Raw genomic sequence first — 27,604 nt, 5'->3', positions numbered from 1 at the left:
TAGATTCATTCCACACAACTGAAGTAGTTCAAGCCTTTTATTGTTTCTAATATTGATGATTTTGGCGTACAGCTCATGAAAACCCCAAATTCTTATCTAAAAAAATTAGCATATTTTATCCGACCCATAAAAGAAAAGTGTTTTTAATACAAAAAAAGTCAACCTTCAAATAATTCTGTTCAGTTATGCACTCAATACTTGGTCGGGAATCCTTTCGTGGAAGTGACTGCTTTAATGCGATGTGGCATGGAGGCAATCAGCCTGTGGCACTGCTGAGGTGTTATGGAGGCCAGGATGCTTCGATAGCGGCCTTAAGCTCATCCAGAGTTTTGGGTCTTGCGTCTCTCAACTTTCTCTTCACAATATCCCACAGATTCTCAATGGGGTTCAGGTCAGGAGAGTTGGCAGGCCAATTGAGCACAGTAATACCATGGTCAGTGAACCATTTACCAGTGGTTTTGGCACTGTGAGCAGGTGCCAGGTCGTGCTGAAAAATGAAATCTTCAGCTCCATAAAGCTTTTCAGCAGATGGAAGCATGAAGTGCTCCAAAATCTCCTGATAGCTAGCTGCATTGACCCTGCCCTTGATAAAACACAGTGGACCAACACCAGCAGCTGACATGGCACCCCAGACCATCACTGACTGTGAGTATTTGACACTGGACTTCAGGCATTTTGGCATTTCCCTCTGCCCAGTCTTCCTCCAGACTCTGGCACCTTCATTTCCGAATGACATGCAAAATTTGCTTTCATCTGAGAAAAGTACCTTGGACCACTGAGCAACAGTCCAGTGCTGCTTCTCTGTAACCCAGGTCAGGCGCTTCTGCCGCTGTTTCTGGTTCAACAGTGGCTTGGCCTGGGGAATGCGGCACATGTAGCCCATTTCCTGCACACGCCTGTACACGGTGGCTCTGGATGTTTCTACTCCAGACTTGGTCCACTACTTCCGCAGGTCCCCCAAGGTCTGGAATCGGTCCTTCTCCACAATCTTCCTCAAGGTCCGGTCACATCTTCTCATTGTGCAGCGTTTTCTGCCACATTTTTTCCTTCCCACAGACTTCCCACTGAGGTGCCATGATACAGCACTCTGGGAACAGCTTATTCGTTCAGAAATGTCTTTCTGTGTCTTACCCTCTTGCTTGAGGGTGTCAGTGATGGTCTTCTGGACAGCAGTCAGGTCGGCAGTCTTACCCATGATTGCGGTTTTGAGTAATGAACCAGGCTGGGAGGTTTTAAAATCCTCAGGAATCTTTTGCAGGTGTTTAGAGTTAATTAGTTGATTCAGATGGTTAGGCTAATAGCTCGTTTAGAGAACCTTTTCATGATATGCAAATTTTTTGAGATAGGAATTTTGGGTTTTCATGAGCTGTATGCCAAAATCATCAACATTAGAAACAATAAAAGGCTTGAACTACTTCAGTTGTGTGTAATGAATCTAATATATATTAAAGTCTAATGTTTATCAGTACATTACAGACAATAATGAACTTTATCACAATATGCAAATTTTTTGAGAGGGACCTGCACACACACACACACACACACACACACACACACACACACACACACACACACACATTTTGTTTAAAGATTTTAACTTTAATGTATCTGGGGAAAAACATTTACTTGTGGCTTAGCACAAAGTTTTAAATATAATTGGAGAGTTTAAACTTGTTACAGTTTTAATACATTTTGAAAGGTCATATTGTTCTACTCTGACTTTAATAAACTTCTAAAGGTCCATTTGAGCCTTTAGACTTGGTTTAAAGTTTCAGGCTCAGACAAGATTTATGTCAGGGTTAGACCAAGGGGTTGTAAAGGTCAAATGTCCTTATAAAGGCTTGCGTATATTCATGTTTTAGGTGAACTTTCCCTTTAAACATCTAATCAAATTTTCTCCAAAATATGCAAGTATTTACCCAAGCATCATGTTTTTTTTTATGGAAATCTAGTTTAGAAGATTAAACTGTAGGATACTTTACTTAAATTCATGCTTTAATTATTAATAAACAATTGTAATTGCTTTCCACAAGCTCAAAGAACCAACTTTACATTTCAAACAAACTCAAATATATTCTGTTTAGTGGAGAAAAGTGAGTTTTTAATTGCAGATATCATTGAAATTAATTTAGTTTTATTAGTGGATTTCTGTTCAATGACAATGGTACGATTAACTGTGATACTAAAATCCTGACGATATTTACATTTATTAAGACCGAACCTAATTGGAAAACTCCAGACAGGAAACATCAGGTGCTTTCTCAAGATATTAAGTCAAAATGAAGGCAGTAAAAATTGCTGTTAACAATCAGTTGGAGTTTTAATTGCACCATACAAAACAAATACTGTAAATGTTTGCATGTAAATTCTGATAAAATAAAAATCAATACACTACTTATAAATAATGATCCAGTATTGCAGCACTAAATACTGTAATAGTTCCCTGCATCAATATTCTCATGCATCCTAAAATGCAATTCATCAAGATATTTTTCTTTTCTTATTGTATGAATAAAATTATTCTGTATAAAAGGTTGTCAGAGTTGAAGCATTAGAATCCTTCAATATTTATGAGGTTTCTCTGAGTTTTCACTATTCTACGCAGGGGCAAGTGCTCAGCCTGCATATCTAGTTCTGCTTTGCTTGCTTACTTTTGGGGCAGTGTGTAAGTATACGTGTGTGCACCAATCTTTCTTGGGCATTTCAGCCATTTCCCTGGTACCTGGGAAGAGGGTCTTTTCTCCTCAAATGGGGTATTTTTAGGTCCTGACAGGCAGCTGGCTGTGTTTGTGTCTGAACATGGAGCCCAGTCACCTGTTCACCGAAAATTGTGGTGAAGCTGAAGTGCCGACACACCCTCTTAGGAACAGCACTGCTTTGTCAGCTGTACTTACTTGGATTCTAGTGAGTTATGTAAAAACAGGCGTAAGTTTATGTAACTGGAGTGGCTCTCCTCTTATCTGTCTGAGCGTTCCTTCTCTGTGGCCGTTTCCAAGTTTCGATCCTCTACCACCTCCCTCACACATGGTGTCCTGCAGGGACGGGTTTCAACCACCTGCTTCACCAGTTCATAACGTGATTTTGTACACAGCTGTGTTCTCTTGAGGGGCTAGCGCTAATGTTTGTTTTTGTATTTTAGAAAACACTTGAATATCTCTCCTTCTTTAGTGTAGTTTCCAGGTGTTATTTTGAGATTTATGCCGGGCTATTTATTGGGGCTTACATCCGTTTCTATAGCTCTTCTTTCACCATTTAAATTACTTCTGTTTTGCCTGTTCTTATTCACTCTTGCTGCTGGCTCTAAGCTGTATGTCTGTGCACCTTCAGTATTATAAGTAAATGTAAATTCGTGTTCGAATTCTGGCGCCTCGTCCTGCTGCTGTGAATCCATTGCTTAGTAGAGTCAAATGTTTTCCTCCGTGTGCGTCACTTCCGGTTTCCAGCTAGAGGCGCTGTTTTAAACCGAATTAGCTAGGTAAGTAGAGTTGGATCATTAATAACTGGTTTTATTTTCATATATATATATATATATATATATATATATATATATATATATATATATATATATATATATATATATGAAACCCATTGTCCATATATTTATGTCGATGGTTGTGATGCACACCTGGCGGTCTTTGCTTAGGTTCCATGATTCCAGTGCATCCTCCAGTCCCCGACTGATGATTTCAGCTGTGTGGTCCTCCGGAAAATATGCTGTCTGCAGGCATGTGCTTTGAAGAGTCCACTCCTTGTCAATGTAGTGTATTGTTGGACTCAAAAATGGCTCAGATGAATGACTCAACCAAAGGTCAGTGGTAGTTGCAAAGAATGAAACGTCTTTGAGCTCCATCTCTAGCTTTTCTCTGCATTCATCATACAGCTGTGGCAGTGCAGTTTGAGAAAAATACTTTCAGCTGGGTATTACGTACCTCTGGTCCAGCACTTTGATTAAATGCTTAAATCCTTCTTTCTCTACTGTGTTCAGAGGCATCATGTCTTTTGCTATACAAAAAGTTATAGCTTTTGTGATGGTTTTGCTTCTCTTTGAGTTCTGCTCATACGGTGCAACAGCTGAAAATGTGCAGCTGCACCACCAGTGCCGGCTGGACCACTACTAGCAGCCGCGCTAGTGCTAAGTCTACTTTGAGACAAGCTAACAAGTTGTCCAGACTCTGCTCGCATTTTCATGCTCTCTGTATAATCACTTGGGTGATATTTCTTTAGATGATTAAATAGATTCGTAGTGTTGCCAGTTTTTGAAGGCACCATTCGCCGACATACCTTGCATGTCGGCTTGATTTGCTCAATGTCACTTTTGAGATACCCGAACCACCGCCACACTACTGACGTTGAGTAACTTTTCTTCTGAACAATGTCTTCATCTCCAGAAGACAACTCCGAGTCATGACTGGGATCTACTTCGCTGTCGTCAGCTCCACGTTTGGCCTTTCTGCTTATTAAACCTCTTCATCGAAGTAGCGGAGCAGGAAAAGTGTAATTGCAAATGCTTCTTCTTTTTGTTAAATGGGGGTGGGCAACCAACGCGCATGGAGTGTTAGCGCCCCCTACTGAGGTTGCACACATCTGTTATTTTTGATCGAGACTCCCAGCTGATCACCGTAATCGAACTGAAAATGATCGTGATCTCAAAGTGCGATCATATGATCGCCCAGCCCTACGTTAAAGAGTTGGGGTTGCTAAGCCGTTGCTTGGCCCAATCTTGTGGTTGCTTTAGCAACCCCTAGCTACCTCCCGGCGCCGCCCATGCCCTAGACTTATGCTTTGATCGCGGTACCACCAAAAGGTCACTCTGACCCGAATGTAGAGATCTTGCAGGGACGCAATGGGTCAGGGAGCCTTAATACGGTGGCGCTGATCCAGACAGGGATTGGAAAACAAGGACCAGAATTTTTAACAAGATGCAACTCCACCAGTAGCCAGTCCAAAGCTGTCAGTAGGGGAGTGACATGCTCCCACTTACGTGCTCCATACAGAAATCTGGCAACAGCATGTTAAAATAAATACATGTTCAAAGACAGTTGTAGGTAGATATTGTTTGACCCTTGCCAGTTGCCGTAAAACCAGACTGGACCACAGCACTTATCTGCCTATCAAGTTTAAATAACTTATTGTTTTTTATTTAGTCTTTTTTTATTTTTTATTTTACTGTTATGATAATGGTGACCTAAGTCACTACATAATGAAGGCTATTTGCACTGATTGTGAGGTGGTGGGAAACATCTCACTTTGACCTGTGTAATTCTTGCAACTACCACGTGTGAAATGACATAAATTATTTTAAATCTAGCATATTAGTTGAAAGTTGTAAAAATGCATCAGCTCACATGCTGGAAAGTAGAAATGGAAGTTTTTGAAAATTGTGTGCTCACTTAGAGCATGTTGCTTGTAGCATGTTTCATGTTCTGCATCAAATTATTTCAAAAGTTGTCTAATGTAAAAATAAGTGCTTTGGGATAAGCTAAAAAGGGTGAATTTATTTATCTTACAAGCATTTTTATCAGTTACGCAAAGGCCTCAACCCAAACACCAACATTCAGCCATCACATAATTTCAGATATAGGTAAACTGTTTATTACTCAAGATTAACTCAAGACACGATGTTTAAAAATGAACTAACCACAAGGAAATGGGAGGGAAGACTGGGTGAGATATTATTTCTACTCATAAACTGACATGTTGAAGATTTTGTGAAGCAGGGATGATGACGTAGTCATGATCGATTGGTAACTAACAAGATCCTCTACGGTGTACATTAGGACATCCTCAGGAAAACAATCAGACATCAGACCTTAGAGAAAAAAGCACCAGATAGAAGTGCCTCAAAGTGAAGCATGCTGCTAGTAGCGCTGTGATCGAGTGTTTTTTATAACTAATTAAATCTTTGCATTTGTAAATCACAAAAGTATGTAGGAAAGTATCACACACCTAAGAACCGAAGAAAAGAGAAGTACTATTGTCAGTTTAAATAACTTATTCGGTGTTGTGTTTCTTTGTAATGAACACATTTGGATGTGTTACTCACAAATTTTGCTCCAAGTAATTCATTAAGCTCAAAAAGTTATTTTTATATAGTTACTTTATTTTTGCACAGCTGAGCTGTAACACAGGAGCACCATGTAACATCATTCTCTTTAACCCGCTGGAGGCAGGAATTGCAGATTGCAACGTTAAAAACCTACCTACCTGGTTTTATCAAAACCTATTTTGAGCCTGAGAGGGTTAACATTATCACGTCAGTTTCTGTTTCTTGACTTTCTGCTAACAGAAGGTGTGTTTTTTATTTGTACCTCTGCAGGGGGAGAAGAATGCCGGCTTTGACGTGCTTTACCACAACATGAAGCATGGCCAGCTGGCAGCAAAAGAACTGGTAGAGTTTGTCCGAGAGAGGTAAAGTTTGTGTGTACTTGTGATTTTCTCTGTGAAGGTGGTATTGGTGATGGGAGCTTGAGGGGAGAAATTCGTCATTTCTGATTTTGTACTTTGCGGGAAAGGAGATGAGAGTCTGTGCCAAGGCTGGATGAAACACTCAGAGGTTATAAATGAACAGTTTAGAGTTTCATCCCTTGCTGTATTCTGTGAGGCCTTTGCAATTTGTGAAGATTTAAAGTCCTGTCAGCAGAAAGCAGACTGCAGAGGAAGCACCTTCGTAAGTCTGTCTCTGTTGGGCTCTACCTGCAGTCTTCTGCCTGCCACAGATACTGCAAAGATCACATTTTAATAGATCTCTGTTGATTTAATAAAATAAGGCACTCACCCTTAAGTCATGCTGCCTAAATATTGAAAACTGACTCAAAGTTGGGCCCTGCAGTTAACTGTTGTCTGGGCCTACCTGCTTAGGTTACTGCCTCCATGACCCAACCCCAGATAAGTGGCCAAAAATGGATGGATGGGTTAACTGATCACATTATTTTGCCACTTTTACAACATTGAATTACTTCTAAACCAATGAGCCAGAATATACTTTTGTTTTTATTCAATTGAGTTTATGGGCAAAATCTAATGACATTTAAAGGGCACGTCACCCTCAAATCAACTTTTTTATTTTTTTATTTTATAAACTATATATAGGAGTGTCTAACTGTGCTGTAGACATGTGTGGTCAAAACTTTGGCACTTAAGTGCATCTTAGTTAAAATTTAAATATTCTGCCTAAAACTGTCTGTGTTGTGTAGTCTTCAGGTAAAAACTCTGCAATACATTTAAATTTAAACCTGCCCTCACTATTGGCTAAGAGGTACACTATGATATTAGTTGGTACATTATGATGTCACAATGTTGTTGTGAGCCTGTGTGTGTGTGTGTATGATGTCACAATGTTGTGTGTGTGTGTGTGTGTGTGTGTGTGTGTGTGTGTGTGTGTGTGTGTGTGTGTGTGTGTGTTAGCAGCTCCACCCTCTCGGTCTGCCAGGCAACAACATTTGTGGCATTTTTCAAACAGGAAGTGGGAGTGGAGTGAGACTCTGGTAGGGGGTGACTTGCTCTTTAAATTCATAAGCACAGGAAAACACCCTTCTTGTCAATTGTGAACCCCTTTAGGCTGATGCATACAATGTGCTTGCAATGGTCATTAAAATTAGGGAAAACCCCTTCATTTATTATACAATTTCTCTTTTTGTCTTGAATTCTATTAACAGCTAAAAATGCAGTATCTGCCCTGCAAAAACACCTGCAATTTATAACCTCTGCAGGCAATAAAATATTGAATCTCTTTCAAAGTAAAGGGTTTAATTTAAAGACTTAGATTGGAGGTTCCCACTGGAGTTGGTGCTGGAAATTAAAGAGCAGGCTGTCCATTAGACCACTGAATAATCGTGACATTGATTCAGGGCACTTGTGCACATTCCTCACGGGGGGGGGGGGGGGGGGGGGGGGTTTCACTTATCTACCTTAGTGCAGCAGCAGAAAACAAATCAGTCGTCAGGAAATGATACAGGAGCACTGTGAGTTAGAGTGTGAGGCTGCAAGATGGAGGAAAGAAAACTGGATAAATGTCCTCTTTTGCTGTCAACGTCCTGAATGCTTGTTTTGATTTCTGGCATTTATGTGTTTCTTGGAGTGGTTTGGGGTAGTCCTACATAAAGAATGCTTTTAAATAAGACGCTATTGATCTGATTATGTTGTGTGAATATTGTTGGAAGTACCAGACATTATTAGCCCTCAGCTGCCATCATTCTGCAACAAAATTAGTATTTTAAAGCCTCATTAAAGTGAGAGTCAAGGCATGAGTGGAGACTTAATTCGTCCACACTTCCTGTTAGGGAAACAGTGCGCAATAACACACACTCACAGTAGACTTTCCGCTCAGGAGAAAAGCAGACACAGATTCTGCAGCATTCTGGAGAATTTCCTGTTAATCACTATCATTAGATGAAAAGGGGAAGAGGGCATTTTTTTCAAGGAGGCAAGCGGCTCTGAGCTCTAACATGTCATATCAGCAGGGGAGTGGCTGAGTCAGGTGGAGATGCAGCTGCCACAGCTGGAGACCAGTGCAGTGCACCCACGTAGTAATTTGCTGACAACGTTTTTCAGCTTAGCTATCAGCCACATAAATGCCTAAATAAATGTGGAGCAGAGTTTTCATCTGAAGATAGATATGATTACGGTTTTGGGCAGAAATATTCAATTTAAAGTGATTTTCACTTGTTTTTATCATGAATTAATGACTTATGAATAATTTTATGTGTAAATAAATGCTTTTGAGCTCCTGTTTCAAGGCGCAAATGTTTGTCGGAGAAGTGGTGGGTAGAAAACAACAGAAATACGAATCTTACTCGTTAATATTCGTTAAATGCAAACGTCTCTCCTCTGATTAGCCATCAACAATGTGACTCATCCACTGCCTTTGTTTCTTGGGAGACAAAATGCAACATTGATGTTTTATCTCCACACAGCACAAGTCAAAATGTGTTTGGTCATATTGTGGAGTTGCTAAAGCTAATGGTTAGCTTCTGCTAGCTGAAAAGCGTTCTGCTCTCTCCCGGATGCTAAATCAGTACACCCTCCTGCGGTCGTGAGTCAAAGTGGGTGATGTCATGAATGCTAACCCCTACCCCACCCACCACCACCACCATCAAGGGTTACTTTAGCTACATCCATATATTCTAGATTTCCTCAAGACTTTTTGAAAGTTCTTCATTAGACCTGCTTGTATGGAAGTAGTTTGTGTGTCTTGTGCTTTGCAGGGCCGCCATCGAGGAGACTTACTCAAAGTCGATGTGCAAACTTGCTAAAATAGCCAGCAATGGAAGCCAGCTGGGGTGAGTTTAACACACACACACACACACACAAACACACAAACACACAAACACACACACACACACACACACACACACACACACACACACACACACACAAAGCCCCTACAGCCTTTATCTAATCATCCTTCCTCTTACACTTACAGTAGGATTTATTCCCCCAGGTGGCGCTGTTTCTGTATTTATACAGTGTAATGGTCATATATTCACATATGACATTTGTATGAGCACCATCTGCATCACCAAATGTTCATATTTATGAATAACATGATGCCTTGTCTGCTGTTTTCTGTACAGTTTATGGATTTTTTACACAATATTTATGCAAACATAAAGATTGAAAACAAGAACATAAATGCAGAATCACATATTCTCTGCAAATGAGGACAAAGAAATAATTTTGTGTTTCTTGTGTCTGCAAAAGCTTCTGTCGTATCTTGAAGGTTCAGTGAATTAGACATGTCCGTGTTCATATCTATAATTTGCTCATGTTAAAAGTTGATCAGCCTCAGTTGGAAAACCGTGTCTCATGATTGCATTTATTCAGTTTTAGCTGCAATAATTAAAACCTGATTAGGATTAGTGGATTGTTTGATTCTTGCTAATTAAATCTGAATGAAAAACAATTTCATACAAAAAATAAATTAATGAGCAGCTTTTTTCTTATTTTCTTTTTTTGTCAAATAAAAAAAATCATGTATAAAATGTCAGTTGTTCTTAATTTACTTTCTCAAATAATTTTCCGCATTGATTAGGAATTTCTAGAGTTAAAAAACAACCACAATTTGTTAAAAGAATTTTTTTTGGTATTAGCTTTTTGTTTTTTCTTTTGTACAGCGCTATCCAAAGTTAGTGTTGGCAACCTGATGCCGGTTAAGTCTGAAGTCTTTAGATGATCTCCAGAAGTCAGATTAAACTGAAAATAATTCTAAATTGAATTATTTCACTAAAACTGATGTAAAAAAAATTCATAAACGAACATGAATAGAGGAGTGAGTTAAAGCTGTCTGTGTTATCATCATGCCCTCTTGTATTTAAATATTTAACAACCCTTAACCTCAGCAGTATTTAGGTCACAAGTCTCAGCTTGAGCTAAATAAAAACATAAAAAGGTTCTGGATGTGTCCTTGTTTTTGACTTTTGGATATGCAAAATATTTTTGTAGCCTTGTGTGTGTGTGTGTAATGAGCCTGGTGTTATTTAGGACTTTTGCACCCATGTGGGACGTGTTCAGGGTGTCTTCAGACAAACTGGCTCTCTGTCACCTCGAGTTGATGAAGAAGATGAACGACCTCATCCGAGACATCAACAAGTATGGAGACGAGCAGGTCAAAACTCATCGCAAGGTAGCTTTCCCCGGATAAAAACGCCAACTTTCCTTTGTTGTTGTTTTTTCTTTTACATTTTGTTCTGATCAAATTTATCTCACAGGAAATCAAATAGCTCTCTTCTCCATCGTGGTACTTGCTGCATGTTCCTTGAAGTTATTGAGGTCCATCTTGAATGGGCCAGCATGTCCATGTATTGCTCTCTGTGTGTTTGTCCACCAGACAAAGGAGGACATGGTGGGGACAGTGGAGGCGGTGCAGGCTCTGCAGGTTCAGAGCGGTCACCTTCAGAAATGCAAGGAGGGTTACCACACCAAGTGTTTGGAGCTGGATCGGCTCAAGAAGGAGGGAGCGCCACAAAAAGAACTGGAGAAGGTTCTACTCAACTTCCTCTTTCCTTTTTTGCAGTTTTATCTTTGTTGCATGTTGATTATTTATGAGACTGGGAGGTTTAGTTGGACTGGGTACACTGGTTAAATGTGTAATGTGAGTGTTACTCAAGACCGTGTCATAAAGCCTGATTCTGACCAGGAGCTGATCCATGAAATCAGGAGTTTAAGTTTTCTGGGCTCCTGAGGCGTAGTCTAAAGGTGACTATATCTCGTGGTTGTGAGTTCCAGGTAGTGGCCTAAGTTATTGACATTGTGAATACGGGTAGCTGAAAGTAATTTCGTTCAGATGATGGAAGAGCTGAACCATTCAGACTTGCTCTTTCACTACAAAAAAAATATATTTAAGGTAGTTAAAGCATCGGTCAGAATGCCTACCAGATGTCTTGGGGGATGCGTTGTGACACGTCCATCTGGAAAAGGCTTTGAACATGACTCGGAACCTACTGGAGAGTTCCGTATATCTGTCCGCTGGCTTGGCAGTGCATTAGTGACCTTCTGAAAGGGCTGAAGGAGGTGGTGGGGAGTTCTACAACAATAAAGCTCTATAATTATCAACATACTTTTCCCCCCAATGTCAGCGAGTCAGGCTCCACACTTTGGGCTATCCTTGGAAGTTTGTACAGCTGTAAATAGAAACAACAGTTAAAAAAAAGCGTGAATCGTTAAGAGTTGTAAATTTAAAGTGGTAAAGCCGACAAATGGCTTAAACCAATTAGAACTGCCTTTAACATATGTTGAAGAGCACTTCTTAAGTCATGTTATCATTGTTTATGTCTGTAATGAGCTACTCTAGTCTGAGTGATTCACACAGCAGAAAAGAATGTTTTATTTACATGCTTTTAATTCAACAGCCTGACTAACTGAAGCCAGCATTAGTTCCTACTGAAATATGGTTTATTGTCTTGTTCATTAGCATCATTTTCCTTTTCTCCTCACTAGGCGGAGCTGAAGTCTAAGAAAGCGGCAGAGTCGTTTGCGTTGAGCATCGAGAAATACAACCGTGTGGGAGGAGAGTTTGAGCAGAAGATGAGTGAATCTGCCCAGGTCAGCTGTGACTCCAGCCATTGATCTCCCACCCCTTTCTTCCTTATCAAATCCACCCCCACCACAAGAGAGCCCCTTCTTATCCCTTCTTTTGTTGTCTAACATCACGTCATTCCTAAAAAGGAAACCTCGACCCCTGACTTTAAAACACCCACCCGTCTCCTCACAAACGCTGCAACCTGCTCATTACCTTTAATCACTGCCTCCATGCTTCCATGGCTACGGCTGCTGTTTCCATGGGAATATTTAACAAATCCTAATGAGCGCCTCTGTGTTTTTACATTTGAACTGATAAATGGAATCCTTGTGACCAATTACCTATTGTAATGGTTCTGAAGGGGGAGGTCTGGTCTTAATTAGGAAGGAGCGCGTTACCTGGGGGAGTAAAGCGTTCTCCCAGGTACCACAGAAATAAGAGAGAGTAAAAGAACACATCCTGTTTTGGTTTTTAGTGACACGTTTTAATGAGGTCGGACGGTTAAACCAAAAGAAAAACTGACTTTTTTACTTTACCTTTTGTTGCAACCGTGGTTTATAACTACAGCCAGGGGCGGATTTAGGACTGAAGAAGATCCGGGGCTTAACACACACACGCACGCACGCGCTCGCGCACACACACATGACACGCACTAGTCAACATCATATATATTTGTCTTGTAACACATAATTTTTAATCTGAAGCTACATATTAAGCATTTTCAGGGCAGAGTATTGTTCCTGTTAGTGTTTAGTGTGAGATGATAGTACATATTCCCTTTCTTTCTCCAACAACTTTACCTGATAAGCTAACTTTAGGCAAACCAGCAGCACAACAAATATTTTCAAATAAGACTCAAACCTGAGTCAACACCAGTCTCATCAAAGCTGGGGTTCTGTCGTTGTACTTTGTGTCTAAAAAAACGTCCTTATGTCAATCTTCACTCATGCGTTTCAGGCAGAGAGTGTAGAAGAAGCCGGCTGCTGAAGGGCTTCTTCTTCAGTGGTGGAGGTTCAGGCAGGCTGTATACAAACTACTGCCAGCTGCTCCCTCTCTGTTGGACTTTGGTACTGCATGTTACTTCCGCGATTTAGATCCGGGGCTTTTCATGAAACATCCGGGGCTTCAGCCCAAGTAGCCGGGCCTAACGCCGCCCCTGACTACAGCCCTGCATAGACAGTCTGACCTACTTTAAAAATGTGTAGAAAAATGTTTTTAAACTATGTTTATGTGTTCATTAAAGGCTCAAAAATGTGTGTCACACACTTGTGAAGAATTATAATTACTGGTCATAAAATAAGGTTAATACACAATTTGGTGTTTGGGTGAGTTTTTAAGAAACAAACCAAATATAAATTATCAATGAATATATTTTTTATCATCTTTGAGTGAGTTAAGCTAATTTAGCTCATTTTATCTTCAACAAGGCATCTTTTCCCGCAGGTAACCAGACGCTTCTGAAATATTAGAGAAACCTCCAGTACCAAAACCCTGCCTCTGATCTACTGCAAACAGGAAAAAAAATCTACAAGCTTCTTTATTTTCTAAAGAGTTTTGTCGTAATGAGCTGAGAGTTTAGAGGAAATCCTGTTATGTCCCGGTTACCAAATGAGCTAGTCTGAAAACAAGCTGAAACCAGAGTTTCTTGTGTCAGATAAAATCAGTCTGAATTCATCTTTGAATCCTTACTGAAACTAAATGCGGTTTCCTCATCAAGACACGAGCAGATGAAAAAGAGGAACAGATAGAAACAGGTAGAAACAGACTAAATAACAGCGTGCCATGTTTGCTCCCAATAACCAGACTAAATAAAAGGAGAAGAGAAACTGATCTGAGAGCACGATTAAACTAATTCATGTAGACGAAAGCTGTGCTGGTCTTTTTCTCTCGGTGTCTGTTCACCAGGCTGCACTGAGGTGTTTGGGAAACCCCCACACACACTCGTACACCTCATAAAAATGTATAATAATTGGCTCAAAGAAACAAGAACATGCACACAAAGAAAAATCTACTCACAGGCTTATGTCCTCAGCAAAGCCTAGAATCACCTCATCAAGTCTGCCTAAAGCAGGCGGTGACAAATGATGCAACCAAATTAAAAGCTAAACTCCAGCAGTCCTCCTGATGACCCACTGCATCCCTGAAGCTTTTTTTATTATTATTTCTTCTAAATGGCGTCTTTGTTTAAGGATAATCTGAATATTCTAAATTCATCAATTGTCTATCCAACCATCCATCCATCCATCCATTTTTCTGCCGCTTATCCGGAGTCGAGTCGTTGGGGCAGCAGCCTAAGCTGAGACGCCCAGACTTCCCTCTCCCAGCTTCTTGGGCCAGCTCTACCAGGGGAATCCCAAGGCGTTCCCTGGCCAGCCAAGAGACATGGTCCCTCCAGCGTGTCCTGGGTCTTCCCTTGGATCTCCTCCCAATTAGACATGCCCTAAAAACCTCACCATAGAGGCATCCAGGAGGCATCCTGACCAGATGCCCGAGCCACCTCAACTGGCGCCTCTCGACGTGGAGGAGCAGCGGGACTACTCCATGCCCCTCCCGGATGACTGAGCTTCTCACCCTATCTCTAAGGGAGAGCCCAGACAACCTGTGGAGAAAATTCATTTTGGCCGCTTGTATTCGAGATCTTGTTCTTTTTGGTTACTACCCAAAGCTTGTGACCATAGGTGAGGGTGGGAACATAGATCGACCGGTAAATCGAGAGCTTTGCCTTCCGGCTCAGCTCTCTCTTAAGAAGAGAGAGCTTAAATTGTGAATAATTTAATAATTGGACATAATTTGCGCTGCACAGTGGTTAGAGCTGTTGCCTTGTAGCAAGAACGTCCTGGGTTCGCTTCCCAGCCTGGGATTTTTCTGCATGGAGTTTGCGTGTTCTCCCTGTGCATGCGTGGGTTCTCTCTGGGTACTCTGGCTTCTTCCCACAGTCCAAAAACATGACTGTTAGGTTGATTGGTCTGTCTAAATTGTCCTTAAGTGTGTGTGTGTGTTCATGATTGATTGTCCTGTGTGTCTCTGTGTTGCCCTGAGATGGACTGGCTCTCTGTCCAGGGTGTACCCCGCCTGATTGGCCATTGACCACTGGAGGTGGGCACCAGCCCCCCCCCCCCCCCCCCCCCCCCACCCACCCACCCCCACGACCCTGCTTGGACAAAGCGGGTTCAGAAAATGGATGGATGGACATAATTTGCTTTAAGCAGTTGCATTCATGCCATTTATAGTGTTTAAAGGTATCTAACTACACAAATGAAGTCTATAAAGGCTACACATTTTATTGTCTATAAAACATATTTGGGTAGATTTTCTATATGAAAATTTTCTGCTTTTTTCATGTTACTCTCCTGTGTGTGTGTGTGTGTGTGTGTGTGTGTGTGTGTGTGTGTGTGTGTGTGTGTGTGTGTGTGTGTGTGCGCGTGCGCGTGTGTGTAGAGGTTTCAGGAGATTGAGGAAGCTCATCTGCGTCAGATGAGACAGCTGATCAAAAGTTACTCTCACTCTATAGAGGACACCCATGTCCAGGTGGGACAGGTAGGTTGGAGCCGATCTGCTCTTATCATGGAGCACTTAAGGAAAGTTTTTTTTTTCTCAGTGACTTCAATATTTATTCTGGCAGTGAAAACTAAAAACTTTCTTATAAATTGTACTTTATTTAAAAATAAACTTCAGGTTCACGAGGAATTCAAACAGAATGTGGAAAACATCGGCATCGATATACTCATTCAGAAATTTGTTGAGCAGAAAGGCACGGGCAAAGACAAACCAGGTATACATACACACACACACACACACACACACACACACACACACACTCACACTCCAAACATCATTTAGATAATGTTTGTGTTGCTGTCTGCAGCTCTGGTTGGGTTTGAGGAGTACATGACAGCTCTGACTCCTGAGGGTGGGAAAAAGACTCGAGCTAAAACTTTCAGGATCCCTGGCCTCGGCAAGAGGGACAAGGAGCCAGACTCTACGTGAGTGTAGTACACACACACACACACACACACACCTAAAGCCCTCCGTGTTTACCTGGTTAAATCAGTATTTTAACCGAGTGGTTTATAGAAAGGAAATTGGAATAAATTCACTGAAGTTTTCGTTTTCTTGACTCATCATGATGAAATTCTAGATGTCAAAATCATGTCTGAACACTATATTTCAGTCAGAGTGAATATTGTTGAACAGCAAGGACATGATTGACAGCCTGTGCACCAGTTTAACTGAAGACTGAATAAAGCGATTCAACTTGTTAGAATCTGATGTAAATTCAGTAACTCTAGTGTTTAATTAACAACAGTTTTGTATGTTTGACACCTTGCAGTTGATGTCAAAAACAGCGTAACAAGAATGAGTCTGTAGGTTTGTAAAACAACAGGAACATTTAAGTGCAGGACGGATCATGTCTTCTTTATATGTGGTTGCAGTTTGGTGTCAAACAGCTGATTTCAGTTCAAACAAAGATAAAATATTCTCTTTCATTTATGTAAGGTATTTAATGAGATTTCTTGTTTATTTATTGATTTACATAACATAATTTCTAGTTTATTAACTATTAGGTTAATGCACTCCTTTGGAATTTCATTATGTAAAATCATAATGTGTGTATTTTGGCGGTGCAGGAATGTTTGAACTTCCTGCGATATTCCTGTCTTGATCCTACTGCTGTGTGACGAGATTTTTGTCAGAATGATTTTATATAATTTTTTTGCAACTTTTAATTCTCACAGTGTTGATTTTTGAGTCAAATTCACATTCAGCATCTGATAACAGCCTAGATCGATGGATGGAAAAAACAAACATTTGAATCACCATTTTAGGACTTTTGGTCATGTCTGATTTCAGTTTAAAGTTTTGCTCAATCAAAAAATAGAGCTTTGCTTTGAGCTGTTGTTGAAAAGTTTAATAAACTCCTGTGGTTTTTTTTTTCTGGGTTCGTAGGGACTCGGCTGTCATGGACACGTTGGTAAGTAATTGACGTAATTCACACTCATCTGCGTAAAGCTCGTTTGTCAATCTTTGCCCTAAATAGCAGACGGCTCGTTTGTGCGTGTGTGTATTCTGAAGGCGTAAAATCTGTAAAAACGGTGTGTTGTTGTGCGAGGTGGTGTTGGGAAGAGTCATGAGTGTGTGATGGGTTAGGGTCATGGATGGTGTGGGGTTTCCCATTTTTATTCCTGTACTTCCCAGAAGACATTTGGGAGGTTATCTTCCAAGCACATGGACAGCACATAGCCATGTGTGTATCTGTACATGCTTGTGTGTGTGTGTGTGTGTGTGTGTGTGTGTGTGTGTGTGTGTGTGTGTGTGTGTAAAAGGACTTAAACACTGCCAAACAGCCGTCTAACAGGCTAATGAGAAGTCAGAGCATAAAACAGAGCATCACAGAGCCACTGATGCCGAAATTTTATACTTTCACAAGTTTCATGTTTCTGAAAACACTCGACAGAGGCAACTGCTTAGCCGAGGGAGGGTTTTATAAAAAAAAAAAACATTTTCTACATGACGTATTCACTAATAAAAAACAAAATTTTCACCCAAACAATTGGGTTGACCTTTAATTCAGTTTCTGTCTTACATCTATTGACAAGGACAGTGGTTGTACTTGTAGGAATAACTAAACCCACACTTGTGTCATCAGTGTTGCATCGTCTGTAAGGTCGATTTACTCAATCAGCTACGCTTAGAGAACGCTCTGTTAGAGCTCTGAAAGATGGTGTGTTAATGCTTCTGGGTGTCAGAAATGCACCGTTTGTTTCTGCTGACTCGGCTGCTGTCTGCCTCCCTCTGCTCTGTTTACTACAGAATTCACCGCTGGAAATGGATGATGAGGGATTTGTCATCAGAGCTGACAGCACTCACAATGATATCCTTTTTCTGCTCCTGCTTGATGCATCTGGATATTTAGGGAAAAAAATAGCCAAACACTACTTAAAAGCATCCGTGTTTAAGTCATCCTCTCTTCTGCTGGATTATTCAAAGACTTTAGACTCATAAATATGTTATAATCTAGACTTGGGTTTCATTCACACTGCAGGCCCTGTTGCTCAATTCTGATTTTTTGAGTAAACCAGATTTTTTCGTGTGGCTGTTGACATTATGACTGAAGTGCGACATCAAGCTCTCTCCAGTGAGGGGCGGAGTTGTGATGTGAAGAGGTAAACTATTTTACTCCTTTTTCCCGCCGTCTTCTCGAATTATAATTCACCGAAAATGTTCCGAAATTACGTTCATTCATGGAGAAGCCCCTCCTGAAGTCCTTCTGTCAGCGCTTCTCCTCGAGAGCATCAACACACCTGCTCACCTCAGCTGACTCGGTGACATAGGACACGGTTTTAATTCGACATGATCACTGCAGTCACTTTCAAAGACATCAGATATGCACTGGAATCAGTACCACATACGAAAGTGACCTTGGTCAGATTTGAAAAAATGGGATCTGTGCTGTTCAGATATGGGTCACATGTGGGGAAATAAATCAGATTTCATGCACTTTTGCCTGCAGTTTGAAACTATCCTTAGTCGTGTGTTAAACTCCGTCTGCAACACATTTATTCTTGGGATTTTGATGAACAGACTCTAAATTCCTCCAAACAGTGTTTTAATGCATCAGGGGATTAGAGAGTTTTCTCCATTTTTCTGCACAATTTTCTACATTTGTGGTTTTTTTATGTGAAGAATTATAAAGCTCTAATTTGTGTTTTGGTAGGACACAAGTAATTCAGATTCAGATTCCTTTATTAATGACCACACAACAAGTTGGTGGAATTTGTAATCAGTACAGTATGGCATGCTCACATCTGTGTCTTCACACAACAACCAACATCCAATGGCGGGTACGCATAGATGTTTGATTTAACGACCATACAGGTTCTGGGGCTGCTTTGCTGCATCTGGGACAGGGTGTCTTTAATCTGTGCAGGGTACATGAAATCTCAAGACTATCAAGGGACTGTGGAGAGAAATGTGCTGGCCAGTGTCAGAAAGCTTGGTCTCAGTGGCAGGTCAAGTGTCTTGCAACAAGACAATGACCCAAAACATGCAGTGAAAAACACCCAGAAATGGCTAAGAGGAAAACACTGGACTATTCTAAAGTGGCCTTCTATGAGCCCTGACCTCAATCCTGTTGAGCATCTTTGGAAGGAGTTGGAACGTGCCTTCTGGAAAAGGCGCTCTTCAAACCTGAGACACCTGGAGCTGTTTTCTCATGAGGAGTGGGCCAAAATACCTGCTGCAGAAGTCTCTGACAGTTACAGAAATCGTCTGATTGCAGCGATTGCCTTAAAATGTTGTGTAACAACATATTAAGTTAGGGGTACTGTCATTTATGTCCAGGCCTGGTCTATAAGTTTATTTTTTCAGTAATTCCATTGAAGCGTGGTTGAAAATCAATGTCTGACTTTCACTGGTTAACATTCATAGAATTTTTATTTATTATTACTTTTGTCAGATTCAAGTTATTTCTCTGACCATTGTGGGTTTTTGTGTCGTTGACCGAAGGGCACCAACTATTTTGTCCACGTCTGTATTTCTAAATGTAGAAGATTTATAGTTCAAATTAAACTTTTAATGGCCTTTTTTCTTTTCGTCACCAAAACCGTTATTTTTATTCTTGACTCGTTTCCTCCTGAACGCTGCTCTGATGAAAAAGAGAACAACTTCTACTCCAGCGACTCAGACTTCGATGATGAGGAGCCCAAGAAGTTCCACGTCCAGATCAGACCGGAGGCCAGCAGCAGCTCTGTGGCCACGGAGAAGGAGCTGAAGGCCACCGTCTGGGCGCTCACTCTGCCGCCCAACAGAAGAGCACAACAGCAGGTGGGTCGTCGCTCTTTGGCCCAACGCTTTTAGTAAACATCATAAAAACAAACTGAAAGGACGATTCTCACAGACAGAAAAAGCTGGGTAATATTTACATTTTTAATAAAAATGTTGAATAACTTCTCTTTTATGTCTCATTCTCTTGATTTCCAGAATCCAGTGAAGCGGCATCTCCCCAGTGAGTTCTGCATGTGTTTCTGTTCATGTTTAGCTTAACTTTTCACTCATAAAGGGAATTATGTGGAACACGATCTGTTGCATCTTTTATTTCTGATAGTCAAGTTGCTGTTTTTGTCTCTGCAGGAAACTCGAGTGCAGCAGGAGTCCGATTAGAGGAGAGTGAGGCTTCCTCTCACAGGGGTGAGTCATCGGTCCAATTAAAAGCTGCGATGAGGATTTACAATCCCCGTCACTGAAATTATGTTCATTTACCGCTCACTTTTATGGCCTTAACTTGACCCTCATGGAGGATCTCATAGCCTCCGGCTCGCTCGGCTCCCTGCAAACAACAAATCTCTCCCCTGGCTAACTTAACACAAGCTGCTCCTCTCCATTAGTCTCAGGCAACTCTCCTCACGCTCCAGATCCTCCTTTTATCACCCGCGGGGTCGTTAGCTGTCAGCAGGTTAAAGTGGAGCGGGAGGAAGTCTCTCCTTCGTCAATCCAGAGGTAGCAGGATTAATGAGCAGCATCTGATTAATGCCCTTTCTCAACATAAGCAGCAGTGAGACCAGGTTAACGGCTCGTATTTATCACAGGAAGATGGTTTTTCCCTGGTGTCGTCTTGTCTCACCTCGTCTAGCCTGTCCCCACCTCTGTGACAAACGACGCTGCGTTGCTGATTAGTTCTGATTAGGCAGCGTCGTCCGCTCCGAGGCCCTTTCTCTCTCATGATGTGCTGTCTGTTTGCAGATGGAGAGCAGGAGAGCATGCGCAGGTCCACGTCCAGCCCCGATCACAGCAGGTGAGATGTTTCTGCCCTCTGCTTCATCACTTCCTCCACCTCTTAAAGGTGAACAAATGCAGATTTGGAGGTGGAATGGTCGGATTTTCCCCTCAGGCTTTCAGCCGCCAGCATCTTTCAGCCTGATCTTTATGAGGGTTTTTTTTTTTTTACACACTTTCCTCTTTCTGTTTCTTTTTAGATGAGAAAACCAAATATTTTAGTTAGACTTTAAACTAAATCTTGCAAATAAAAGTATTCTTTTCTGATGCTGTTTTAAATATAATAATTGTTTTGCATTATTAAAATGTTAAGTAAAGACCCCGCTGAGACACACGATTACTTTCTTGCTCTTCATAATGATAATAATGTGAAATTTTGTGTTTCCTCAACCCTGACGCCCCTCTTCTCATCGCTCGGTCATGACTGTTTTCTCCTTCAGGTTGAGTTCAGCAGCGTCTGGCTCTGACAGTCTGTTTGGACCTCCGCTGGAGTTGGCCTTCAAGTCCAAAAGCTTCGACAGCCGCGAACAGCTCCGAGAGCAGAACACGTTTGGTGCTTCTGAATGTAAGAAAAGTTTAGATTCAGTCATTTTTAGCTTCTTTTTTTAGGTTATTTTGACACAAATAGAAGAACTTAATGAATGTTTTTTACGGTGGACATTTTTACTTGTCATGGAAGTGAAATCGGGCACAGCTGGAAAATGATTACAGTTCATCGTAAATCCCAAGAAGCCATGACGATGGATCAGCACGACAGAAACAAACTGTTGTTAAAAGACACTCCGCTATTACTTTAGAGACTTCATAAAAACACTTGAATCATGAGACCTGAGAGAAAGTTTGTGTTGCTTAAATTATAATAAAGAAAAATATTTAATATCAACATAAATGTTATTTAATAGTCTTTAATTTGTCATCAAAGGGCAGACTCTGCACATGTCAAACTTTAGTTAATAATTAAAATCGATTGCCTAAACACTTTCATTCTGTCTTTAAAAGCTATAAAAAAGCACTAATAGTTTATTTTTAGATTAAATTTTGTCCTAAAAAGGTTGCAATGTAAAGAAGGAGCTGCTGATTTTTGCGTTTTAATAAATAAATTGGATGTATAATCTGTTTGGCATTGATTCGGGCGTATTTGATTCCCTTCTTTCAGCAAATCACCAAATACAGATATTTTCTCTCTGAGCCTTTATTATTATTATTATTATTATTATTATTATTATTATTGTTATTATAGTCACAGATGAGTGGAGATGTCTCCTAGAGAACAGCCTAAAATCATCAGTATAACGTCTAATGTTGTGTTTGTTTTTGGTTTAGACATCACAGCTGATTTCGTCTTCTGCTATTTTGTCCAGATGCTGCCTTCTCCTCCGATTCTTCCTCACCGGATAACGTTGAGGACTCTGGTCTCGACTCGCCCTCCCATCAGCCTCTTGGGCTGTCCCCTGAGCTGACGGGTTGGGCCGCTTGGCCCCCGGTGTCTCAGAGCAAAGAGCAGACACAAACTCTGGGCCGACCCGTGGACCCTTTCCTTTCTGCCTTCCATGAGCCGTGCTCTAACCCTCACGCTGACTCCTCCACCGTATGGCCTGCAGCTTTGTCCCATCCATCACGCGCCCCCCTAGATGTGGATCCTTCGTCTGTTCGGTTCCCGGCTTTCCCTCAGTCTCTCCCCCCACCCGAGGTGGAGTCGTCAGTGTGGAACTGCAAACACATTCCACCTGAGGACCCCTTCTTCGCTGCTTTTGACAGGACTGTCACCCCGGAGACGTTAAACCTGTCTGACGCTTGGACGCACCTGCCTGCTCGCCAGTCCCAGGAGGTCAGAGGGAAGGAAGTTCGCAGGGACCCGTTTTCCATCCCTCTTGCTGACACAAAGACACTCCCCGCCCCTTCCTCCTCCTCCTCCTCCTCCTCTTGCTCCACTCGCAAAGAGAAGGAGAACAAACGAGAGCGGAAACGAGACTGCAGCCTCCCTCCTCCAGTTACGTCTGACGACCCGTTCGCCATCACGATGATTGGCAGTCCAACACACCAGTCGTCACTGGCTGCAGCAGCTGGGACGATGCCATCTTCGCATGGCGGCTCCAGCAACAGACTGGGACTGGATGCAGCTTCAGCTCCTTTACCATCAGCTCAGCCAAAGAAGGAGCTGATGACCTGGAACTCTGTTCACAACCCCTTTAATGAGGCCAGCGGCTCCAAATCACAGGAAGGCGGCGAGAGGAGGAAACACCGCTCATCAGAGAGCGAGCCGCGTAGGAACGCCCCTCCCCTCACCAGGCATTCGGGTCCTCAGGAAGATCTGTGCTTCTCCACAGATAAAGACGAAGATTGTCTGGATCTGAACACTCCGGTCACCTGCAGTATCAGCTCTCACAGGGGTACCAAGTCATCTCCTCTGGTCTTTTGCTGCTTTCTAACACAGATGTAAAATAACCCCTGACCACTTTCACACTCTCTAGCTTCACATTGATGCTTTACAGAGCCTTTAAATCTATCCAAAGCTGCCATTATTATATTGTTTAAGTCTATTAGGTACATTTTCTGCTCTGGCTCTGGTGCGGTGAGGCAGACTGTCTAGGATTGGTCTAGTTCTGCTTCACTAGAGAGGAAAACCTTTGGAGATATTAGGACAGCAGCGGCTGAATCCGCACACGTAAAGCATCGTCACGTTTGGTGCTAGTCAGCTCTGCCAGCTCCCTGTTCTCCTCTCTGATTGTAACTTCTGTCGTCTGAGTTGTAGTTTGGGATCTGTGTGGATTAGTTTTGTTTGTGTCTCTAAGGCTCCAAACACAACTACAGACCGGACATATCTGAGGTCATGGCTGCTGCTCCTCACAGAGCGACCCGGACCAAGCGGACCTCGGGCCATATCAGCAGCTGTGAGCGAGTGAGTCCCCTGTTGCTCCATTTTTTAACCTCTGATTAAAGACTCGTCTTCGGGACGTCCGTCTTCATATTGTCCCACTCTTGTGTTTCAGTCGAGGTCTCTGTGTTCCTCTCCGCTGCCGGAGCCCAGCCCTTCTCTCACCTCCTCTTCCTCCTCCAGTCCCAGCGAGTGGCCTCAGGCCAGAGAGGGTGAGTGGGGGGTGCAGAACCGAGCACCCAGCCCTGCCCGAGTGGGTCCAGCCTCGCCGCTGCCCTACCAGCACCAGGACCACCAACAGAGAACATGTAAGCCACACGAGAAGCAACGATTTCATCACAGCCAGACTGTTTGTTACGATGCTTCATTGTGTTTTAAATGTGCTCAGTGCATCTATCCAGAGGGCCCAGTCCCATTTCCCTCAGCACGCAGGAGGCGTGGCCTGTAGCAGCTGCAATAACGGAATATATCAATGCCTTCTTTAAAGGAGGACAGCACAACAGGTCTCTGCGAAGCCGACAGCTTTATGCTGTTTAATGAAAGATTATTAATAGATCCAAAGAAACATTTATCTCATGTGTCGTGTCTTTCTTCCCTCAGATGTCTTGTGAAGATCATCGGCGACCTAACGATGTCCTTCCCTGCAGGAATCACCCGGATTTTTACTGCCAATCCCAACGCTCCTGTTCTCAGTTTCAGGCTGGTCAACATCTCCAGGATCAATCACTTCCTGCCCAATCAGAAGCTGCTATACAGGTGAGCTGTCTGCTGCTCTTCACATCACAGATCCATTCTCTCTGCTATCAATTTGTCATGCTTTGGTTGTGTCCCTGTCCACTCAGTGATCCATCCCAGAGCGACCCGGACACCAGAGACTTCTGGTTCAACATGCAGGCTCTGCAGCTGTACCTTCAGAAAGAGGCGGAGCTTAACCCTCAGGCTTCCTACTACAACGTCGGTCTGCTCAAGTATCAGGTCAGGATTTAGGAGAGTTCTGCTGCTTTATGATTTTAAATTTTTGTATAACTGTTTAATCTGGAAAACTTCAAATTGAAAGGAATACCTTTAAATTTAAGTGTAGTTATCAGGTAAATACTTTTGTTAGTAAAACCCTTTCTGACCCTCAGCTGATTGTTTGTTCAGGTGTCGTCCCAGGATCCTGGTCGGGCTCCTCTCCTGCTGTCAGCTGAGTGTCAGCAGAGCGGCATGGTCACCCGTGTGTCCCTGGATTATCACTGCTGCCCCGCCACCGCGCCCTCCACCCAGCTCACCGCTGTCCAGGTGCTGCTGCCTCTGGATCACAACGCCACCGACCTGCAGTGCCAGCCGCCCGCCTCCTGGTGAGCAGCGATGGAGGCAGGATGACTGGGTGTTCTTGAGACCGAGCTGTTGTTTACCAAATAAATGTAACCGAAGCATAAATTAAACATCAGCTGAGAATGTGTTTATATTTGTATAAGCAGAACCAGGAACCGTTAGACTGTTATTTACTGACAAAAACAATGGAATGATGGAGTTGGGTCGAACATTTCTGACGGTGGAATCAAGTTCTGGGACTACAAACATGGTGGAGATAAGCATGGACGTAATTTTCACTTTAGAAGTGGGGGGGACACGGGGGGGGGGTCTTTACAGTATGTTCTAATGGGAAACAGGCTTCAACACAAACGGTTGTTTTCCGCTTGGTCCTAGAGCTCAACCAGTGTCAATTTAATATAGCGTAATATTGTTTTTGGATGGTAAAAAGTGCAGGGGTCAAAACTTGACTTTGGAAAAAGTGGGGGGGACATGTCCCCCCTGTCCCCCCTCAAAATTACGTCCATGGAGATAAGTCAGGTCAGTCTGTACTAACTTCCTTTCTGCTTGTGCAGGAATTCTGAGGAACGTCGGCTTCTGTGGAAACTCTCCAACCTTTCCCCGACCAACCACAGCAAAGGTCAGCTGCTCGACTTTATTTTGAACCCTTTGGTTTGATGGGTTAAAAAACCAGATCATCTAAATCTGCATTGTTTTTCCGCTTCACTGCTTATTTTTCAGTCCAAGTTGTGTGAGAATGAAAATGCACAATGAATCAGAGTCATGTCAAATTTTCTGCTCACCTCGGTTTTTGCGTTTTAGGAAGCTGAAGGTGTTTTGTTGTTATGAACAGCAGCTGCTCCAGTCGGCCTCATGCAGAGCAAATAAGAGTAGAATAAATGAAATCAGACTTCATTTAGACCGATTTAATGCTGCTTGTATTTTATAAACTCCATCTCTCTAGAATGTTTAATAGCAGAAACTTATTTTCTCTAGTAAGTTGAAGGAAAGTGAAATATTTAAAGCTTATGAATACCTTCACCTGCTACCTTCACTTTTCCTTTTATGTAAAGTTCAAATCTTTTGTAAATTGACAAAATAAAATGATTTATTTGTGATGGTGATGTAGGGAAGGATGAACGCAGAAATGTAGATGTACGTTCTGGTTTACGGGGCCATGGTTTTAGAACCAGTTCTGTATTTGTGTCAGGCTCGGGGACTCTGTGTGCCAGCTGGCAGTGCCTGGAGGCCCCCTGCGGCCCGCCACCCAGCCTGGCTGTTCAGTTTGTGGGCTCCGGGGCCTCACTGTCGGGCGTGGACGTGGAGCTGGTGGGCAGCCGCTACCGCATGTCGCTGGTCAAGAAGAGATTCGCCACAGGTGATAAACTCAAACAGAGAAACCAGGTTTTGTTCCTGCATTGTTGTTTTTAGGGTTGTTACCATAAAGTCGCATTAAAGAGAAACAGACATGTAGATGACCTAGAAGTCAGAAGGAATAAAAGCTCCCTGAGTTTATTCTTAACTGTTGTGTTCTCAGAGCTTCAAACATTCTATAATAGTTTCATTTAGTTTAGAATCACTGATAAAAGGTTGGCATTTACAGCAGCAAACTTTGATTAAAATAGTTTTTAATGATTGAAAAAAGTAAATTAAAGCTGTTGAAGTTCTCTGTTTGCATCACATCTTTGTTTTTACATGGATTATTTTCCTAATTTGACAAGGAATTAAATAGCGGGCTGCTCTTTGCAAATTATTGTCCTAGTTTGTTTTGTTTCCTTTGCTCAGAGTTGAATTAGCACCATTGTCTTATCTGCACTCATTACTAAATTTATTTTACCTCGTTACAAAGGAAAATCTTAGCTGGACGCAGGAGAAGCTGCGGTCTTGTGGCTTCAGTGAATGTTGCCAGGAAACGGTCAGCAGCTGGAACATAAACCTTTGTATTGAAACATGAAGTAGTTTTGGTTCCATTGACTCTACGGTTGGTTCTACCTTTGGGCACTTCCCTTTTTATAACATGTTGTGTTTATTTCTTTGACAGGGAAGTACATCGCAGGTTGCTCTTTGTGAATCGTCATGAGGACCATCAGAAAGACGCGTCGCTGCCGATTCAGAGAACTTTGCACTTTTATGTGTCTGAGCCAAGAGCTACTTCCCGGTGAGACGGCGCTCCTCGACTCCCAACATCAGCTCAGCTGTGGAGGACAACGTGCACTTACTACTGACAAAGTCCTGCTGCTTTTGGACCAACATCATTCTTCTACTCCTTTAATTTAAGGTGTGTGTGTGTGTGTGTGTGTATCATTGTTCACTTTTTTCAGTAGGAAACCTCATTTCTGTTGAGTCGGGTCTGTTGTTTTTGTATCAAGCTAAATTACATTTTTGTCAATTATACATTGTAATTATGACTCATTATAGTCCAAAGCTGGGTTGCCATGGAAACCAGGTTATTTAAATGATGTAAATACTGTATCTTTATTACAGCCTGATTAATGAAGCGTGTTTGAAGAACCTCTACCAATGTGTAGGAATATAAAAATAGTTTGGTCCAAATGGAGATTCTGTTCAAATAAAAGATTAAATGTGTTCAAACCTTTGAGTTTACAACAGTTTATTACACATTGTGACCAAATACAAAATACAGC

The 27,604-nt window shown here is 42.0% G+C and overlaps 1 protein-coding gene across 2 annotated transcripts in view; it reads left to right on the top strand.

Annotated features, from left to right (window-relative positions):
• Window positions 1–27,162, top strand: part of fcho1 (FCH and mu domain containing endocytic adaptor 1) — a 57,895-nt gene extending 30,733 nt beyond the window's left edge. For both annotated transcript variants that reach the window (XM_015970929.3, XM_054752158.2), the window contains 25 exons: window positions 6,317–6,408; window positions 9,204–9,278; window positions 10,480–10,621; window positions 10,826–10,978; window positions 11,935–12,039; window positions 15,455–15,553; window positions 15,692–15,788; window positions 15,882–15,999; window positions 16,964–16,988; window positions 17,828–17,888; window positions 19,656–19,840; window positions 19,997–20,021; window positions 20,147–20,203; window positions 20,756–20,807; window positions 21,229–21,353; window positions 22,150–23,178; window positions 23,581–23,687; window positions 23,779–23,971; window positions 24,052–24,166; window positions 24,264–24,419; window positions 24,506–24,638; window positions 24,807–25,003; window positions 25,535–25,599; window positions 26,170–26,337; window positions 27,001–27,162. In XM_015970929.3, the coding sequence (XP_015826415.3) occupies window positions 6,317–6,408; window positions 9,204–9,278; window positions 10,480–10,621; window positions 10,826–10,978; window positions 11,935–12,039; window positions 15,455–15,553; window positions 15,692–15,788; window positions 15,882–15,999; window positions 16,964–16,988; window positions 17,828–17,888; window positions 19,656–19,840; window positions 19,997–20,021; window positions 20,147–20,203; window positions 20,756–20,807; window positions 21,229–21,353; window positions 22,150–23,178; window positions 23,581–23,687; window positions 23,779–23,971; window positions 24,052–24,166; window positions 24,264–24,419; window positions 24,506–24,638; window positions 24,807–25,003; window positions 25,535–25,599; window positions 26,170–26,337; window positions 27,001–27,029 (3,603 nt within the window). In that variant the 3' untranslated portion in view covers window positions 27,030–27,162. The remainder of the gene's footprint in view (window positions 1–6,316; window positions 6,409–9,203; window positions 9,279–10,479; window positions 10,622–10,825; window positions 10,979–11,934; window positions 12,040–15,454; window positions 15,554–15,691; window positions 15,789–15,881; window positions 16,000–16,963; window positions 16,989–17,827; window positions 17,889–19,655; window positions 19,841–19,996; window positions 20,022–20,146; window positions 20,204–20,755; window positions 20,808–21,228; window positions 21,354–22,149; window positions 23,179–23,580; window positions 23,688–23,778; window positions 23,972–24,051; window positions 24,167–24,263; window positions 24,420–24,505; window positions 24,639–24,806; window positions 25,004–25,534; window positions 25,600–26,169; window positions 26,338–27,000) is intronic.
• Window positions 27,163–27,604: the final 442 nt, after the last annotated feature.

This window comes from Nothobranchius furzeri, chromosome 8 (assembly GCF_043380555.1).
Source record: "Nothobranchius furzeri strain GRZ-AD chromosome 8, NfurGRZ-RIMD1, whole genome shotgun sequence".
NCBI lineage: Eukaryota > Metazoa > Chordata > Actinopteri > Cyprinodontiformes > Nothobranchiidae > Nothobranchius > Nothobranchius furzeri.
Note: the sequence above shows the minus strand (reverse complement) of the source record. Positions and strands in the feature narration are given on the sequence as shown.